This window comes from Rattus rattus, chromosome 13 (genome assembly GCF_011064425.1).
Source record: "Rattus rattus isolate New Zealand chromosome 13, Rrattus_CSIRO_v1, whole genome shotgun sequence".
Taxonomy (NCBI): domain Eukaryota; kingdom Metazoa; phylum Chordata; class Mammalia; order Rodentia; family Muridae; genus Rattus; species Rattus rattus.
In genome coordinates this window covers 52,156,457-52,176,979 of record NC_046166.1, presented here as the reverse complement: position 1 = coordinate 52,176,979, position 20,523 = coordinate 52,156,457, and the positions used below count along the sequence as shown (strand labels likewise).

The 20,523-nt window shown below is 40.8% G+C and overlaps 1 protein-coding gene across 1 annotated transcript in view; it reads right to left on the bottom strand.

Annotated features, from left to right (window-relative positions):
• Nucleotides 1–20,523, bottom strand: part of Tnks (tankyrase) — a 139,766-nt gene that overhangs the window by 24,828 nt on the left and 94,415 nt on the right. The window contains exons 7-14 of the mRNA XM_032918953.1: nt 19,408–19,474; nt 19,077–19,263; nt 14,595–14,716; nt 13,109–13,200; nt 12,692–12,770; nt 7,745–7,916; nt 3,305–3,384; nt 1,806–1,951 (exon numbers count right to left, since the gene is read on the bottom strand). Coding sequence (XP_032774844.1) covers nt 1,806–1,951; nt 3,305–3,384; nt 7,745–7,916; nt 12,692–12,770; nt 13,109–13,200; nt 14,595–14,716; nt 19,077–19,263; nt 19,408–19,474 — 945 coding nt within the window. The remainder of the gene's footprint in view (nt 1–1,805; nt 1,952–3,304; nt 3,385–7,744; nt 7,917–12,691; nt 12,771–13,108; nt 13,201–14,594; nt 14,717–19,076; nt 19,264–19,407; nt 19,475–20,523) is intronic.

The following is a 20,523-nucleotide window of genomic DNA, read 5'->3' as shown; positions in this document are numbered from 1 at the left end:
TAGCACTAGGATTGATAGCCAGGGTTTCATGTTGGTGGCACTCTACCACTGGGTGACACACTCAGACTTTTCAATTTAAATATAGGTTTTCCTAAACTCATTCCATAAACCAAGCAGGCACTGAGTTCAAACCCTACTGCCTCAGCCTCGCAAGTGGTTGGGACCTCAGGCCTGCTTAACACAATCTTTTCAATTCTTACTTGCACCCTAGCAATGTAAAGCCCTGTATATTACAAAGTATCGAAACGAATAATTAACCAATCTGCTTTTTATCATCTTTCAGATTTTCCATGATTTGTATTTTTACTAATTGAAAATGGCCAGTTTACTTATGATACACAATATAAAATAATGTAATATATATTACATAAAATATAGAATACATTATACTTATTCAGTTGCCACTTGTTTTAGTTATTTTTAAGTTCATAATGATTTAATAGTTTCTCTGTATTACTTAAATATTGAGATAAAAGCAATGAATTCACACCAGGCATAGCAGTGCACGCCTTTAATCCCAGAATTAAGGAGGCAGAGACAGGAAGGTATTTCTGAGTTTCATGCCATAGAAAGTTTCATGCCAGCCAGAGGTATAGAGGGAGACCTTTGTCTCAAACAAACCAAGCTCCATCCCTGTTCCTCCTAAAAAAGAAGAGAATCATCAAGGAAAATAAAATTCAATTATAAATTCTATTCAGCTAAGAAAATCGAGACCCCTCACTTCTGAGGAAACTCCCTCAGATGACTAGTTTTCAAATGAAAGCAGTTGACATTCTAAAAGGTAGCACAAAAAGACACCCTCTCAAGAGCCATGCACCAAAGGATCAGTGTAAGGTGATTTAGGACATGTAAAACCAACCAGATATGTGGTGACTATTTAGAGATTAGTGCCATCTAAAACGCAGGCTTTATGATGAAATGTGCTGGTATAACTAGGTCACATTAGCATCACTGGCTGCCCTCTAGTGCATTAAAGTTCTCTGAAATAGCCACTGCCGGGGTTCTCAACCCTCATGTGTGTCGCACTGCTTGAGAAAGATGAACATGCGACAGTTCCCGAAGCCTGAGCTGCGGTTATTTATGGCGCTATGCTGAGTAAGAGCACAGACCAGGCCACCTCATCTGAGCAGGTGTTAAAGTCACTCAGGATACAGAAATTGATTTTGGTTAAAATACTCTTCTTAGATTTGCAAGTAGCTGCTTTAAAAGTTTTACCTGGTTTGTCAAGTAATTCATCTAATATAAAAATATAGACAATTTAAACTAGCAGAAACAAAATTATATTTCTATTAATAATGGTGGTTCTGGGATGAACTGAATTTCTTCTTGGCAGAATTTTTTTAATGGCAAAAAATATAAAGATGAGAGGATGAACAGTAAATGACAAATTACATAAAAATATTCACAAATTAAACAAAATTCTATACACAGGCATGAAAAGGATGCACCAAACCGAGAGACATACTGCAAGAACAGGTAAAGTCCAAAGCAAACTGGAACACCGTCCTCACCCAAGGACCACACAGTGCAAATTCAGAGGTGCCAAGAAACACGCCTATAACCCAAGTGACTGACAGTTGCTGTATACAACCCCAGATAGAGATGGACAATTATACTTCATGTTGTGTCTTTAGGGGGTGGAATGAAGAGAATCTTTAATTTCAATATATGTTTATTTAATTATAATTTAATGAATTATGTATATTATTTTAATGAGAAAAGCATCTACAATACTAATGTTTAAAAAAGCAGTATGTCATTCGTAAATTTTTTGTTCTAAAGTACGCCGGGACTTGAACACGTACCCTTTGTCTTTGGCATGGACATCAGCTCCATGATGTAGAAGGTACTCAACGACAGAAACACGGTTGTAGCCTGCAGCGAAGTGTAAGGGAGTGGAATGGCGGCCCTCCAGATCTCTGCAGTTCACATTCTGCGGGCTGCACAGTTGCTTTTGTGGAGTGCGCACAGACAGAGACGGAGACACCATTAACAATCATTCATAGACTTTGCTCTAAAACTGGGCAACATCTGAGATTACTGTAATGATGCAGTAAATATTCTTCACAGATGAGATGTATAAAAATCAGCACCATAGCCAGACACAGTGCGGCACAGCTAAAATCCCTGAGCTGGAGAAGGTGAGGGAGGACGACCTCCTGTCTGGGGCCAGAGTGGGTTATACCGTGAGTCTGAGGACAGTCTGGGCTACACGGTGTTTCAGAAAGCCCTAAAGGAGAATCCATATCATGTCTGGCATTACTGTGACAACATGTATGCACAGAGGAATTTAGTCTTTGTTGGACACCCTAGACCAGTCCCTAATCTAACCAAAATCCAAAGGCAGCAAATGAAGCTTCCTGTCTTTTCTGTGTCCATCTCCCTGCCTGAGAATCCTCACAGATTTATCCTGTGGTACACTTAGCTGGTCTTTGCTCAAGACCAACCAGAGTTGACTACAGGGAACTAAAGAGAGTTCCTGTCTCCTTGATTGTAGGTCAAGAAACAGTTGCTCTCAAGGCCTCACAATTTCTTGATTCTGTTCATTCCCTGCTGAATGTCAGAACAATTTCGTATCCTGTTTTTTGAATTTTAAAATACTTTATACAGAGAAGTGGGGAGGAAAAGGAGGAGAAGAGTATCACTCTTAAGAGTACATGCTATCCCAGAACTCATAGCAATTCTCATGCCTCAGCTTTCCAAGCGGATAAAAGGCACGAGCTACTACACCCAGCTAACTTCTAATTGTTAGCCTTTGAGGAAAAAAAATATACCAGACCTAATTCTCAATTTGCACATCTTCTTTGGACACTGACACTCTACTGTGAAAGATAAAAGTTTCTTTTCCGGTGAGTGCATTGCTTAGTGACCTGCGTGCCAACAGATGACAGTGAATCTGTGCGGTGCATGGATGGCGCGTGGAGTGACGGCACACCTGCCAGGCCCAGCAGCTTCCATGTGGTAGGAGGAGAAAGCTAATTCCAGAAGTCGCCCTTCGGCTTTACATATGCACCACGGCACATGTGCACACATGCACGCGCACGCGAACACACACACACAGAGCATATTTCATTACACTATATGCAATAAAAATATGTGTGTATCTTATTTTCTTATGGTTTAGGTGCTATGAGGGACATAACGGGAAACAAATCTTGGTCGTACTCTTTTATCTGTATATACCCTGCCCATTGTTTGTAAATCTTTTTAAAAAATGTTTGTTTTTAGGTAGTTTTGTTTAAATCCATCAAAATGAAGTGGGGCAGCAGGAATCCAATAGTAAACGACACAGGCACTAATTTACCTTCACAGTTTCCAAGTCACCAGCTTTCGATGCCTCTAAGAGTCGATAGTCCACATCAGAAGTGCGGATAGGAGTACTCTCTGCATGAAAAGAAGGAAAGATTACTGTTGGCCTCAGGGTGTTGAAGGAAGTTATGGAAGATTGCTTACTGAGGGAGAAGAGATTAAGGGGTCAGACATTACCCTGATATAATGGCTACTCCCTGATCTAAGTCAAACTTAAACACACTCTAACACAGAGGAACACCTTTATACCCCCACTCTAGTTACCCCACGCTCGGGCTAAGGACCACTTTGAAGGGGAGTGAGGAAAGCTCCAACCAGGAGACCAAAAATAGCTCCAGACTTTCCCATGCCCGTCTAACTGGGAGACAGGACAGCAAGGTTAAATGTGACACATTAAGGTGGGTTGTTGCAGTTACATGCTTAAAGCCATGTATTTTAATTGTTCAATACTGGTCTTTTAAAGAAGAGGTTCAACATATATTAAATGTGGCCGTCAGAAGGTCACACAGCAGTACGAGATCAGGACCATAGACTCGGGCTCCATGTAGACTTGGAGGACACTTCATATTTCTGGTATTTTTATCTATTATTAGTGGCCGGGGTACACGCACCATGACATGCAGATGGAGGCCAGAAAACAGCTCTCAGGAGTCAGGTCTCTCCTATCATGGCTCTGGAGACTGAACTAGGCTGTCAGGCTTGCCCAGCAAGCGTCCTGAACCACCGAGCCATCTCACCAGCCTGATGCCTGAGTTTTGCATTCCAAGGGTTTCCCTCAAAGTCTCTTTCAGGTTTAAGATGACATTACATTATGATCAGAGACACTGAGTTCACAGTCCAAGTAGGAAGGATCAAGTGATGCCATAAAAGGCTTTAGATTTTAAAAGAAATACTTTATTTTTCTACAGTGCTTTGTTCAGAAGGGTTGACGTTTTTAAGAATTCTTCTGTAGAAGACAAACTATTTGATCATATTAATAATTCTTAGCAGATAAAACACTAAGATTAAATCAGATAAAATACCAAGACTAAAGAGGAAAGAAGATTGTCTCAAACAGTGACGTCCATTTTAAAATCCTTTCTCTTTAAGAAAGAGCTAGGCCGCACGTACAGTCTGTGGAGTCGCTCCTGTTCAGGTGTCCTCCTCACAAACAACAATCCAAGCGTTTGCCAGGTTGGTTTTCGGGCTACTTAGCATCAGAGTCAATGTGTCAAGCCCTACCTCTTCTGATGCCTGTACTCGCTGACACTGGTCACCAGTCTCCACTCTAACGGTGCCTGTGCACTGCTGTACTTACGGGTGAGGCTGCTCTGCAACACACACTACCCTGTGTCTGTGCAAGATCCCAGCGACAGAGAAAACTCAAGAAACACCCTGTGTCTTCAGGTTATCATCACAGCACACTGATGGGGATGACTAGGTGTGACTTTAGGTTACCATCACAGCACGCTCATGGGGATGACTAGGACAGTGCCATTTTCTAGGCGAGCAATATATCTGGTGTACAGACCACATGCTTCTAAGAACTACATGCCGGAAATGTCAATGGGTAAAAGTTAAACATGCTGACTTATTACGATAGCAACTGTGGAGTTCTGCAACTGTATGAATCTAAAATGGGTTGACAGCTACATTATTTTTAGACGTAATATAGCAGGACTTGGTAGGCAAATCCTGGGTTCCAAAGTAGATGAGGCAGGAATAGTACAAATCTAAGGCCTGTCTAGGTGACAGAGTGAATTCAAGACTAGCATAGGCAACTTAGTCAGACTCAAGATTAAAAAGTAAAAAGAGAATGTAGAAATATCTATAAAAGATCACTCAGTATCCTCTCCTAAGCATGGAGTAATTCCAATAAAAATATTTTTCCATGTTTTTTTTAAAAGGCCCTGTATCTAAGACAGCTCTATTATTTGTATTCTCTTTCTAGAGGACAATGAATGTGGCAAACTGATTCCTACCATTTGCTAAAGTAAGCATTTATAATTAACTATATGCATCACAAAATCAATTTTAGAGTATAAAAGTAACTGAATTTTAGTTATGATTCAGTATTCAATCCCATCCCCAGAAGTCATGGGTTTGAGATGTGCTTACTTTAGAAGGCATCTTAAAGGTATTAAATGGATCTAATTTGTTGAATTTATTTGATATTTCATCTCCATTTTGTTAACCACTGTTAAATTTATGCATAGTATTGTGAGAAACCGATGCAGTAGCTGTATGTTTATGTATGATTATAACTCACAGAAGTAAAATTCAGTATTGAATCATTTTCAGTAAAAACGTACAAAAGAATATTTCATAAAAATCCCAATTTAGAAAATGATTGCGATTTCGTGAAAGAGCTACTTCCTGGTGTGGGAGCAGCATCTTATCTTCTGCAGCAGATACCCCAGGGCTCTGTTCAAGGCAGGTGCTTAATAGTCAGGCTTAAAACCCTAGCCACATTCTGGTAGTGAAGACTGGAGGGAAAAGCCAAGGGAGAGAAAGAAGAGTTACTGTTGAAATTACTGGAGAAGTTGCCTCTAGAGAAGAAGAAGGTGCAAGAGAGGAAGCAGAAGCAGCTGCCATGAGAGAGTCAAGGGAGAGTAGTCCTGAGGGCTGCCCAATTGGAACTAAGAGCAGCCCAGATGATGTAAATAGCATTAACTCGGGGTTATTGATAGGAAAGTAGATTCTAACAGCATGGAGGGGAGGCAGCTGCCCAGCTCTTGTGCTGTTTAGGGCTTATCATAAATATAAAGGCTGTGAGTTTGTCTTTCATCCGGGAAAGGCAGGGTAGAAACCCTGGGCCTGGATTATACTCATGTCTATAAGTAACCACACTGCAATTCTTTCACGTCTGGTTCCTGAGGTTTCAGTAGGCTGCTACTTCTAATTTGGGAGTTGGGGAGTCAGTGCCTATTTTCTATCAGTTTCATTCCTCATCTCTGTCAACAAACCTACAGACTGAGGCAGAATGATTGGCATGCCAGAATGAGCTGAGGAGGGAGGCAATCCTTACTAGTGTTCAGGGTTGTGAAATTTCGTCTTGAGACTGCTCCCCTTGCAGCACTAGCTCACCTGTAACCACCAGGGACCGGGACACTCTGTGCTTCTAAACTAGGATGCATTGCTTGAGAGCCCCCCAAAATTTGTAGGCCGATTGTGGTTTTCTACCTTTGTCATCTCCAAGCTTTCACACAACTCTAAGATTTACTGTAACTCACTGTCACTTAGATATTTTAATATAGATGTTTAGGAACCTCTTATGTAGATTTTTGAATAGTCATATCATGTATCAGTTAATCTTAAGAATTTTATTTCTGGGTAGAGGACATCATAAGATATCTGCTATAAAAGGGGGAACTGTGCCCACAGAGCTTGGGCATACAGTTTACAGGCAGCAAAGAGTAGCCAGGCTTCTGACTACTAGTCTACAGGTGTCTCTCTGTTACACTAGTCTACAGGTGTCTCTCTGTTACACTAGTCTACAGGTGTCTCTCTGTTACACTAGTCTACAGGTGTCTCTCTGTTACACTAGTCTACAGGTGTCTCTCTGTTACACTAGTCTACAGGTGTCTCTCTGTTACACTAGTCTACAGGTGTCTCTCTGTTACACTAGTCTACAGGTGTCTCTTTGTTACACTAGTCTACAGGTGTCTCTCTGTTACACTAGTCTACAGGTGTCTCTCTGTTACACTAGTCTACAGGTGTCTCTCTGCTACACTAGTCTACAGGTGTCTCTCTGTTACACTAGTCTACAGGTGTCTCTCTGTTACACTAGTCTATAGGTGTCTCTATGTTACGCTTTCAATTTCCGTCTGTCTACAGCAATGGAACCCAGACAAAGGCTATCCAGACAAAGGCTGAGGGGAGAAAAAGAAGAGTAATTATATTTAAATTCTCTCATGTCTAATTCCAAAGTTTTCAGAAGGCTGTTACTTCTTACTTGGGAGTTAGGAAGTCAATGTCTATTGTTCTATCAGTTTTCTGCTGAATCTCTATCAACAAAGTAAATATCTTACACTATAGTGGGCATTCACTGTGACACTCACCAGAAGTTGAAAAGTACATTTAAATCAAGAAAATATATGATAATTTCAGAACAGTTAAGAGTGACAAATAGGTCAGACTACTATCCATGTAAGAACAATGAAAGGTCATTATTACAGAAATTCAACTTTTTCTCCATTTGACAGATTGCATAGCTCCCATAATTCTGCTTGTGTTCAATTCCGACCAGACACTAACTTTGAAATGGTGCAGATCTCCTGACAGCTCTGCATCCTACCACAAATCAGAGGTGGGTACCTCCGTGTAAGAAAGGAAAGGTGCGAGAAAGAAACATTCGGGTCAGGAAGACTGGCCACAAAGCTAGTGATTCAGAACAGTGGTAGGGTCCGCTCTCATGGGGGGGGTGAGCAAAAGGAAGGCAGGTCACGTGACTCACCGCTCAGAATCTGCTGCACCGCTTCATTCCCCATCTGCGCGGCTGTGAAGCCTTGCAGGGAGATGATGGAAGGATCAGAGCCATAACTCAGCAGGAGGCGGCAGGTTTGCAGGTGGCCAGCCAAGGCAGCTCTGTGCAAAGCAGTCTGACCAAGACTGTCCAGCGCGTTCATCTGAAAAATCGTTGGATGGCCATGTGAACTGGGCATTCTTTCACAGTGTAGCAAATAGGCGCTCAGAGAAGAGTCAACTGCGAAACTTTTTTGAAAACCATCGTTGATTAGCTTTTGCTCATTAGAGCTATAGAAATATGAGTGTCCTCGGGGGGTGAGGGGGGTCACAAAATACCCTTGATTTCCCAGAATGACCATGGTTTGGCCACTCCACTCAAAAAAGGGAAAAAACAGTTGTCAGAGGGCAGGGATTCTCACCCAGTGCTCACTGCTTACCACATCTCTGCTTACCAAACACCTCAGAATAAATGGCTCTCATCATCCTCAGACAACCAAATACACACGCAAAGACTATCAATGTAGTACATTACACTTTCATTTTAGGAAATGCCTTATAATCTAAATGAATATTCCTCATCAGAGGTGTTTCTGATTTCAAATTCTTTTCTCTATGAGAGTATTCATACTAAATAAGGAAATACCTTGGAAAGGACCCACGTCTACACACAAACTTGTTTCACATATACATTGTACACAAGAGCTGAAGCAACTCTATTTTTCTGTGACTGTGTGGTATTACATGGATTCAGGTGTATAATTTTCTATCTGTATGGTGTTGATAATTCAAAGGTTTTGATTTTCAAGCATTATAGATTCCTATTTTCAGGTCATGGATACTCATCTGCTATAGACACCTTAACTATAAATACAGTCGACTGTACGACTCCCTTGAAGATTCAAGGTGCCATTTTCAAACCTTGGAGAGTGTATATGGGGAACAGTATTTAGTTATGTTGAATAAATGTTCTGCTTTTGGGTCAAGGTTCATATTTTGATCAAATGTAACTGGCCTAGTATTTTAGAATGTTCTAGTAAACACCTGTTACTCTAGAGGGATTAAAGTCTTTCTCAAGTGTACATGCTGCTTTCACAGAATCTCTTCTCAAAGTCCTCCATCTCTGGAGGCCTCAACAACTCCCAGAATTCTGAGCACATGCGCTTACTCAGCATAACCACTACACTGTTGGCACAGTATTTTTCATCAAGACCAATTAATGGTGAAAATATGGAGTGTCTTCTTGAAAGGTCCTCATAAGAGAATGCCAGTTCAATCCCACAGCAGTAAGAGGTCAGAATTTAAGAGCCTGCTCTAATTCCAGTCCTTTGTTACTGGGAAAGCTATGGTGCTTGTTCAGAAAAGGGTTCACTTACATTCTTATTGGTCTTCACAAAACTTGTCATCAAATGGCATCACAATTTAATTTGATCATATTTTCCAGCAGAAAAAAAAAAAAAGACTTTGTACCCATCACACAAGCACTAAGTATTGATTCCTCAGTGGAAAACACAAGATGGCATAGAGTTTTGTATGGATGTTACTTCATTTTAGAGGAATACCCAGAACTGCAAACATCCTAATCACTCACACTTTTCTGGAAATTAGATGAGACACACTAATTATACAGCTGTAAAAATGGATGCTAACAATGAATTCCGATTTAGTTTGTTAAATCATGTAAATATGGTTTGAGAGTAATTCTTCTAAAATACTGATCTTACCAACTTAAGATCTGAATGGATGACTCTAGTATTTTAAATAAAGCTCAGTCCCTTAGCAAACAAATGTAACAGGCAGGAGGAGGATTGTAAAGGTTTTCTGTTTATCTCTAGGACGGGCCAGCTTTAGCTCCAGTGTTGAAGCAGATCTGCAGAACACTGTGGTGGTCTCGATAGGAACGGCCCGCATCGTATGCTTGACTGCTTGGTGGGGAGTGGTACTATTAGGAAGAGTGGCCTTGTTGGAGTAGGTGTGGCCTTGCTGGAGGAAGTGTGTCACTGTGGAGGCGGGCTTTGAGGTCTCATATGCTCAAGTCACACCCAGTATAGCACAACATCTCCTTCTTCTGGCTTCATATCAAGATATGGGCCTCTTTGCTCCTTTTGTAGCACCACGTCTGCCTGAGTGCCACCGTGTTCCTGCCATGATTATAACGGACTAAATCGCTGAGCCTGTGAGCTAGCCCAAGTAAATGCTTTGCTTTGGAAGAACTGTACTGGTCACGGTGTCTCTTCACCGCAATAAAACCCTAACTAAGACCTAACTAAGACTGTACCTTCTGTAAGTAAGTATGGTAGAACCGAGTGCTGTGGAAAATGGTCCACTCACATCCCCTCACTTACTCTGGGGAATTTCATATTTTAACAATGAATAAAAACTTATAATGTATCAATGGTTCTTGGAATAAGTTTGTAAAAAGAACTAAGATTTAATTTTAAAAGTTTTATAACAGAAACTGGTAAGTTGATCACATAATGATGTTACACATTCTATGCATATATTTATTAACTCATTCCTTTAGGTTGGTCTTTTGGTATCTTAAAAATGTTCATATCCATAAAGTATAAGACACTAGGTGCAATGCAAAATCATTTCTTTTGACAAATATGTATTTTTAAATTATAAATGGAGATTATAATTCTTCCCTCAAAGTCTAAGTATCATCTACTAAGGACTATGGAGTACGTTGTTCAGCAACCAAGTTGACGTTACTAATGAGTAAAGCACTCGCTCAGTGGAGATAAAGAGCAGAGCTTAGAACGATTTGCTCGTAGTCTATCTATGTAGCTCACTTAGAGCACTAACTGTGTAACAGACGGGAGCAGTAAACAGGCTTTCTACAGGGATTGGTGAGGAAGGGGTTACTCTTTACTAGAAGGCAACATCACAAATCTCTCAGGGAGGCTCGCACAGAAGGATCCTCACAAGCCTGAGGTCTGCCTTTCCTATACAGCAGTTTCTAAGCTAGGACTACAGAGTAGACTCTGCCCCACAAACAAATCAACAACAAAACTCCCACCAAAGTCAGCAAATCTGCCACTGCCTTCCTTCTTCCCCTGAAGCCACTGGTCTCACGGTCCCCAAAGCCTTCTAAAACGGTTTGAGTTGTGAGTCTTAACCCCTTGGTCCACTACAAATACTTAACATTCAATGCTAAACATATTATTTTTATTAAAATGTGAAACTGCCACCAGAAAAAGAAAAAAAAAGCTTGATACATACTCAACAGTGCTAATAATAGTCAAGGCATTCTTAAGTCATACATTTAGAGGTCATGACAGATAATTTTGATTGTGAACTTGATTGGACTAAGCAAGTGATTAAGTAGTTAATAAGTAATAAAGCAAACTTATAGGTATATTTCTAGAGGATTTTCTAGAGATGAATGACTATAAGGGTTCAGTTTAAATGAATGTGCTAACCCAGTGACAGAATCTGGAGGCTACTAGGAGATAGAACTGTGGGTGGCCACAGGGGTGTGTCCTCTGTGCTTGTCTCTTCCTACTAGTGCTCCACTCTGCTTCCTGTTTGGCACGATGTGGTTATTTCAGCACACTCTCCTTCCACTATAAACTAAACCTCTGAGCCATGAGCAAAACTGACTTTTCCTCCCTTCGGTGGCTTATTAGGTATTTGATCATGTGAGCATGTTCAGAAAGTGCTGTTAGATTCAAATGGAAACTATGGGCCACTTAAAAGTCAAACGGAAATCACAGAAAGAAAATACTAAGCAAGGAAAACATGGCCCAACAGTAGCTGAGGAAAATGTTTACTGATGTATGAACGAATGAACGCAGCAACCCTGTGGGACTGGCATCCTGCCTTGGGATCCAGGAATGAGCATTAACAAGTGGATGGAGCTGCCACTGCTCTTCCTTCCTTCCTTCCTTCCTTCCTTCCTTCCTTCCTCCCTCCCTCCCTCCCTCCTTCCTCCCTCCCCTTCTTTTGCTTTAGCTTGCCTACAAATTGCTATGTAGACCAGGTTGGACTCAAACTCAGCTTCCCGAGTGCTAGGATTGAAGGCGGCTGTCACCACACACATGTGGCATTTGAGATCTACTGATGACAACCTATATATTATCTTTGTATTTAAAGGAACCAATAATAACTTCCTTGCTGTGGTGGAAGACCAGGAAGGACATGCTACTCTAGAAGTCATTTGCGTCACTAGCAGACTGTTTTCAATCCCAGAAGCCCACTGCTGATCTAAGATGCTAATAATAAAAATTCATTATGCACATGAACAGCCAGTAAGGACTGAGGACCTTGCATCTACACAAGGCCATTGAGAAAGACTATAAAAAAGCTTAGTTTTCATGTAACTTAGGTGATAACAAATAAACATGAAGAATTAAGAACATTATCAGTGCAACTCTGAAACACTACACACAAATCTGAAGCTTATGGGAGGGAAATACAGGAGCCAGGAAGGAAAGAAAGAAGACTTTCATTACTATGGTGTAAAATATCATAGAAACGCAGTATTAACTATGTTCAGCAAACAGTAATATTTTTACTTTTAATGTGGTTATTATGCTAAAAATCTCACTGGAAAATACAGTACTCAAATTCCACCTTTTCTATGCTCTCGCAGAGACTACTTAAAGACAGAATAGGAGTTGTGTAAGTAGGTCAGAAGTTTGTGTTTTAGTGCTTATGAACTATGAAGCCGATGGGTGGCTATGCTGTTTTGTTTGTCAACTTAAGAGCTAATGTTATCTAGGAAGAAGGACCCTCAGTTTTAAAAAAAAAAAAAAAAAAAAAAAAAAAAAGACAGAGACAATTTTATTAGAAAAAAAGATTAAATCAACTTCAAAAGACAACCTATAAGTTTAAACACAAAAGCATGCGCCAACTGCCTTTTCTGAAAATGGTGATGTTGTGGGGACTCAAGCCCTGAGGGCTGCTTGCTGCCTTGTGCTGAGTCAAGGCTTACCTTTGCTCCATGCTTATGCAGAACCTCCATGACGTCGTTATGAGCTCTTTCAGCTGCAACGTGCAAAGGAGTCATGAAGCTACGGGAAGGAGAAAAGGAAAGAGAATGTTGTGACTTCTACTGCGCCAACCCTCGGTAGATACTGGCTGCTAACAGAGGGCCCATTGTCTTTAGTGATGTGGTAGGTCATGTGCCGTGTGTGTGTTCATCCAAGCCACCTTAACTAACTCAGCGAGTCGTAGATCACCAAGATGAAGCAAACACGGTAACAAGAAGACATGAAACCAGGGCGGGCTTGCTGGGAGGAAGGGGTTCACGGTGGGGGTGCGTAGGTTGGATGAGTAAGTTATGTTATCTCCATGTAGGGAACAGGCGGAGGCAAGGGAAAGGCTGATCAGCTTCTGTAGCTATACTTACTCCTTGTTTTTTTCATTGACATTGGCGCCCTTCCTAAGCAGCAGTTCTGCCACCTGCTTTCGTTTGGGATGCAAGGAGGCCACAGCACAATGCTGGAAACCAAACAGAACTCAGTTCAAGACAAACTTCCACTTAAACATTAACTCCTGAATAAAGCAGCACCCGGAGCTATTGGGCACACTGCCATCTCAAAGTGCATCAGGACATAGTGATGCATTTCACTCTACAGTCAGTATTCCTTTTACACACAGGGGAGTGCAAAGCAAGTGAAATTATATTCTCAATTAGGCATTAAGAGGCTTCATTTCTTTCAGTCAATAAACACTACTGAGCATATATTCCACTGAAGGTATTGGAACACTACTTTTTCAAAGCTACTGAAATCTATATGGAATTCCTCAGGCTTTCACTGGTCTATCAGCCAGAGGCCAGTGGCTCTCTACTATGTCACTGACAGACACAGAACTCCCGAGGATAAGCAGGTTTGCTTAGGCACTGATGAGAATATGTGACCCTGAAGCGAAGTAAAGGAACCGATATTCTTAGCAATCTTACATTTTACCCTATTTATATAACTTTTGTATTTTGCTTCATTTTACATCAATGATTGTATTAATATAGTTGAAAAATGAAACTACTCATAACTGAATGAAGTAAATGCCCCAAAGCCGAGGGTTGAGTTTCTTACAGTGCTGGGGATTATCCTGTGATTGTGGACCTCCTGGCCTAGCACTATGCACACTGAAGTTATCTGAACTAGGCTTGGTGGTTTTAAATTTAACTTGGCCCAATAGTGTTTTCAGCAGAATGGGCTAAATGACCTTTCTGAGCCACGCAGGCTTAAGAAAGTTAAATGAAGCGTGAACAGTCTGTAACATAAGACGCACATATGCGTAAGCTCTAAAGTTAGGGGCAGACACTAACGAGCCCAACATTTGTGCCTTAATGTGCTTAATGACAAACAATAAGTGATGTTCCTGAGAGAGGACTAGAGAAAGAAGGATAGCTTTACAGGGACTTTATACAGTCAGGAGCAGAAGGCTCAGTTTCAACACTTCCTCACATGAACACAATCTGTTATAAGAATGCAGTTACTCCGAAGGATGATGCAAATATCTATGAAACCCTATTTTCTACAGAAAGCAGAGACACTATTTATCTAGTAAGCACACCCCAAAGAGAAGATTCTATCAGATCATACTTTGCATTATAATGAAAGCACTGAGCACAAAAATAATTTGTCACAATAAGCTTGGGTGAACACAAAGATAAAAGGAGTCTCAATCGCGGCCAAGCAAATATCTAGTCCCTCACCCACAAAGAACCGTGACCAAACCAAAGTTAAAACCAGTGCAACCAAGATTAAAATGCAAATTGCTGGCATTTCAGAGAGCAATGCTACTTCAAGGCTTCTGAAATGAAAAGAATGACTTAATCTTGCACCACTATTTCGGACCCACAGGACGTATGGATAACGTCACCTTACCAAGGCAGTTTCATGAGACTGTGGCTGCTTGAAGTTGATGATTTCCAAAGCAAGTGTTTTCTTCACTTTGGCCAGGTCTGCTTCTCTGGCAGCTTGTAGTAAAGAATGGCCTTTAAATTCATCTGCAGAAGAAACAACAGTTGGCATGTGCTTTGTAAGTTATAATCAATTCTGAAAGGTCTACGTGCAGGCCCGTAGCCCCAGCACCTGGAAGGCTGAGGCAGGACTACAGAGTAGAGGCTAGAATAACTTACGAAGGGAGCCTGAGACCAGCTTGTATGAGACGGTCTCAAACACACCCAATACATACACAAATACAGCAAAAAATTTAAGCAGAAAGATTATTTTATGTACATATCTATTTTAGTTTAAAATAGTAATATAAGATAATGCTAACAAGGAATGCATGTATAGATTATGGAAAAGTTTTGAAATATAAATACTCTGAAATAAGACTTCCATATTCTCAAAGTTGATGGCAAGTCACAGATAAAAAGTTTTTGAAACAGCTTATCTAATTGTCCACCAAAGCAAAGCAGCTAACACCCTCTCCCTCTCTCCCCCCTCCGTCCCCCAACCCCAACACACACGCGCACTCTGTACTCTTACACAGCACACGGGTCTCTACACACACACAGAGTCACAGAGAACAGACAGGCTGACCCCTTTCCTACTCTGCTCTGTTTTTGCTTCTGCTGCCATCAGAACTAAATGTTAAGTCATGGAACAGAAAATTAGATTTAGAGAAACAGTCAAAATATTAACAGCACTTAACAGAATTTGAGAACCACCAGAATCTGGCTTTTTCCAAAGAACAATACTACCGAAGAATAATCTTAGATTTTTATTTTCTCTCTCTTTTTTTTCCCCCCTTTTCTTTTTTTCGGAGCTGAGGACCGAACCCAGGGCAAGCACTCTACCACTGAGCTAAATCCCCAACCCCTTATTTTCTCTTTTTACAGATTTGGTTTTGTTTTATATGGTTTTATTAACGAGGCACTGAAAACTGGTCTAAAAACACAAGTGAATCTGACACTACACAGAACCATTTAGCTGTTGTAATGTTTGGATGTTTGCATCTGCATGGTACTGTATTGCTGTTTCTTCTTTCTTGTGAGGGCCCCAGCACACTGCTCTCTACTGGCAGAGAAACGGGCACAGACAGCTCTTCAAACACAACGTGCTGTGAACTGTTTAGTCAGCACTGAAGGCCGCAGCTTCGACTCTTTGGATAAGCCTTCCTATTCCTCTTACTGAATACCTGCAGTTAGGATCACAGCACTTGTAATGCTGAGCACCACTTAAGTCTTAGAATGGAGTTGGGCACATAGTAAGTTCTCAATAAATACTTGTTTCCAATTCATTATCTGTGTACTAAGTTGTGGTTAGTTTAGGAAATGAACCATTTCTAATGACTTTTTATTTAACATTTTTAAAATTTGTGTATGTGTAATGTGTGACTACAAATATGTGTGTGCCACAGGATATGTGTAGAAGTCAGAGGACAACCTTTAGAAGTTGGTTTTCACTCCCTCAGGTGAGTGCTTTTACTGGCTGAGCCGTCTTGTTGTCCAATCTCTAGTTATTCTTTTAACTGTTACATTTTTCAACGTGAGATTTTAAAACATTCAGAACAAACACAGGGGTGACTACGATGGTAAAGTGAACAGCAAACACCAATGACAAATTTGGTGTTTGATTTAATATTACACACAGGGACTAATAAATTCAGGTAACTACCGGCAGGCACACGCACAGAGCTGGACCCTGACAACTATAAAGGGGCAGGTGTATTCAGAAGTGGGAGCAAGCGAACTGTAGAGTGTCCTGGAGTGAGCAGTTGAGACACATTTAAGCTGAAGGCAAACAAGCCCCACAAGTGTGAACAGTAGCAATGGGTGTTGGGAACCGAGTGGTCTGCATAAGCCAGAAGCATTCTAAACTGCTGGACCACCTCCCCAGTCCTACGGGTTTGTTTCAGAACCTCAAAGACACCATGCAGTTTAAAAGATGTTAAAACTACAAATGACACTACCCTAAAAGCTAAGAATTTCATATTTATGAAACATCTAAAAGTTGGCTTTTCTAAATGTATCTTAAAGTAAGAATGAAATTTAGACAGCTCATTATTTGGCTTTCTAAAAAGAATAAATAAAATCAAGAAACTGGATAAGTATGCAGAATGTTGCAATTGTAATAATGGCACAGTATAAGCATCTCTCTCTCTCTGTCTCTGTCTCTCTGTCTCTGTCTCTCTCTCTCTGTCTCTCTCTGTCTCTGTCTCTCTCTCTCTCTCTCTCTCTCTCTCTCTCTCTCTGTGTGTGTGTGTGTTCCTATGCATGTATGGAGGCCCCTGATGACGTGTTCTGACCCTCTGAGGTAGGGATCCTCCCTGAACATGGAGCTGAATCTCAGAATAGCCCTTTGCATAACTAGGCCGGCAGCCAGCAAGGTGCAGAGACTGTCTTGTCTCCTTCACTTCCAGCCTGGGAATTACATGCACATAAAGAACATGCCTGGCTGGTCACGTGAGGACTGGGATCAAACTGCAGTCCCTGTGAAAGAACAGCAAGCACTCTTTTTTTTTTTTTTTTTTTCTTTTTTTGAGCTGGGGACCAAACCCAGGGCCTTGGGCTTGCTAGGCAAACGCTCTACCACTGAGCTAAATCCCCAACCCCAACAGCAAGCACTCTTAACCACTGATCTATTTCTCAAGCCTCCTAGATAATTTTTTTTTTAAGAAACTTCTGAAACCAAACACTGGCTACAAAGCCGTAATCAGGACACTGAAAGCTGCGGCCAGAGAAGAGATTTACAACCTCCCTCCCTTCCTCAGCCCCTACTGAGAAGGTTAACAGCAGCTAAGGACTGCTCCCTGTGTAAAGCTACACACATTTATGTAGATGTTAAGGTCTACAGGAGTCTAAGACAACCTGATAAACAGAAGGTGAAGACTTCAGGTAAGACTCTAATTTGTAAAATGGTTGGGCGCAGAGTTAGGGAACGGTGATGACCTGGGGATAAACAGGAGCAGGCCACGAGAAAACAGTACTGTACTTCTGAGGAGAGTCACATTCACCTGCTGAAGCTGCTGGACACACAGCTCACAGAAGCGTGACACTAGGCTAGGTTGATGAGACACGATGCAGAGACCTCACGGAAGATCCCAGGGATAGCAACAGGCCGCTTTCCCCCCAACAACACACATGTCTCTAAGGAGCTCCAACCCATAGAAAATAAACTATAGAATCCAAGCCAGCATGGGATTATAAGATACAAAGACAGGAGTACAAAGATGTCCCCAGTTACGATGGGCTTCGCTTGATGAAAATCTAATCCAATCCCACTACATGACTACAATAAACTTTCAACTTCCAAATGTGACTAAAAGTTTTAGGAAATTTGCTCTTTTCATAGAAATTAGCTTAAAAGGTGTTTCAATATAAATGCTGTATCATTTTGAGCATTCTTTTCCTTGAGGAAGTACATATAAGATTTTCTCTCAGGCTTTCTCATTCTTAGACTCTCATATAAGGTTGAAGGCAGGCCACAGGTAAGGTAAACCTACAATGGCCACACAGAGAGAACGAATGCATGTCAGAACTGTATACGCACAATGCAACAACCTGAGTGAGGACCAAATAGAAACGGGACTTCTGGCCAAACCAAGGAGAGCTACTTACTGTGTCTCCAGTCCATGATGTGCTCATTGTTTCTGGGTTAACGGATATCTGTGCAGCACTAGTGTCAAAGGTCAGTAATACAGGGACTAAGACAGGCTGCACATGACAGTTCTCTGTGCTAGCTAGCTAATATAAACTTTCTGTTTATCTAAACCTGCTTAAAGTTTCCTTAGAATACACACACACACACACACACACACACACTAATATTATTATATATGAAGTGTATGTCCATCAAATCACCTCACTTACATGTGAATGTAAATATATTATATGTCATATGTAAATGTAAACATGACTGGCAGCGCTTTGGAGACGCACAGTTGACGCTCAGCAGCAGCTTTTATTACCAGTGGTACAAGAACAGAAGTTCCATGAACCCAGAGACTTCCATTTTGATTTGTATACTGATGTATTTCTATTGTTTGTCACACAGAAAAATACTCAGTAAATGGTTGTTGATGGACCTTGTCCCTAGCTGTCACAAGAACAAAACACAATATAGGAAAAGAAACAAAACTACACAAAAGCAAAACAAAACAAAACTACACAAAAAACCAGTAGTCTTGACAAATGAATTAGAATTGGACTTAAAAAAGTGTGTGTGTGTATGTATGTATGCATGTATGTATGTAGGTATGAATAGTCTATGTATGTGTTAAAGGCTCTTGTGATAAGTTAGCGTACATGTGTGAGGAGGAGGACATGGTCTCGTTAGAAAACAGCCTGAGGAATGAGGCGGAACTGAGATGTGCTCCCTGCTGGCCAGCCACACGGGGTTCTGGGTACAAGTACGTACATGTCAGTCTTTCCCGGAGCTCAGGAGTGGGAGCCATATCCACAGCACTTTTGCCATGGCAATTGACCAAGGTTGGATCAGCACCATGACTAAGTAACAAAGAACAGACTTCGACGCGGTTCTTAGAAGCGGCTTCATGCAGCGGTGTAAACTGCCACAGATCCATAGCGTTAACACAAGCGCCATGCTGGATTGAGAAAAAGTCTGACATGAGTGATTGTAAATGTAATCCACTGAAAATCCCAGCTATCATTTTTGGAATTGTTTTAAATTCAGCTTTTAAAAAAGTTTAAGTTGAACGCTACTATTCAATATTTTGGATTTCTCTTACCTTTAACAGCAGTTCTGTGACCTCATAGTGTCCGTATGAGCATGCATTATGAAGAGGTACAAGCCCGCTGGACAAAAAGAGAAAATTAAAACACTGAAATTTCAAACAGCCATCTGGCTGTGAGTTGCTTAATTCCATTAAGTTCTATTTTTTAAAAGCATTTTAAGAGCTTATGGAAAGAACTCGATGCACAGCTTCCATCCACACATTTAGCATTTATCTTGTGGTCTTTAAATAGGATCTATAAGAATAATAAGATACTATCAGACAGAAGAAGAATGAAAGGAAAGACCAACACACTAATAAACAGTTATCGGCATGTAGCAGGCACGCTAACTGGCAGGGAAGCAAAGCCACAATCATGCTACTTTCAGTGTAAGAATTAAATGTCCAAGATTACAATAACTTCCCCATCAGAGTATCCTTCCTAAGTGAGGCTAAAGCTGCCCTTTTCTGCTGTGCATCTCTTGATGTGGAAGCAGGTGGACAAGGACTCTGGGCACCTGTGCCCTACGTGATCAGGATACACCATTCACAGGAGGCCCAACACTTGACAAGCAAGACAGGCAGCGTGGAAAAGGACAGATCTGAAATGGATGGGTTCCCCTTCTTGTAATTGTCAAGTACAGAGTTCATTTTTGTGCTTCCTGACATGAATGTGAGCTGAATGAAAAATCTCCCTCTGGGGCGTTGCTTCTTTATGCTGTCAATCTCAGAAGTCTAACATAATCTGCTTCACCTGGGTAGGGTCAATTACCCTTGCTCTCCTAAGGCCAGATAATGAGCAATGTTAGTTCTCATATAGGATGGAGAACAAATGTCCATAGATCATTGGAAACTAGAAAAAAATTGGTAAGCTTCCAATATTTATTAATTCATAACGATTTTGTTTCCTACCCATTCCTTCCTGTATTAATGTTTATAAATATCATCTAGATTGAATTAGCTTAAAAATAACTAAATTAAAAAATCGTTTACTCATTACTAGTTTATTAATATGAGGAGATTCTCTTAATAGCCACCATACTAGATTATCACATTTTTCAGTATTTTTAAATCTTAAATGCAATTTAAGAGATGGAAATGATTATAACTGGAAAAAATAATTTTAAATAG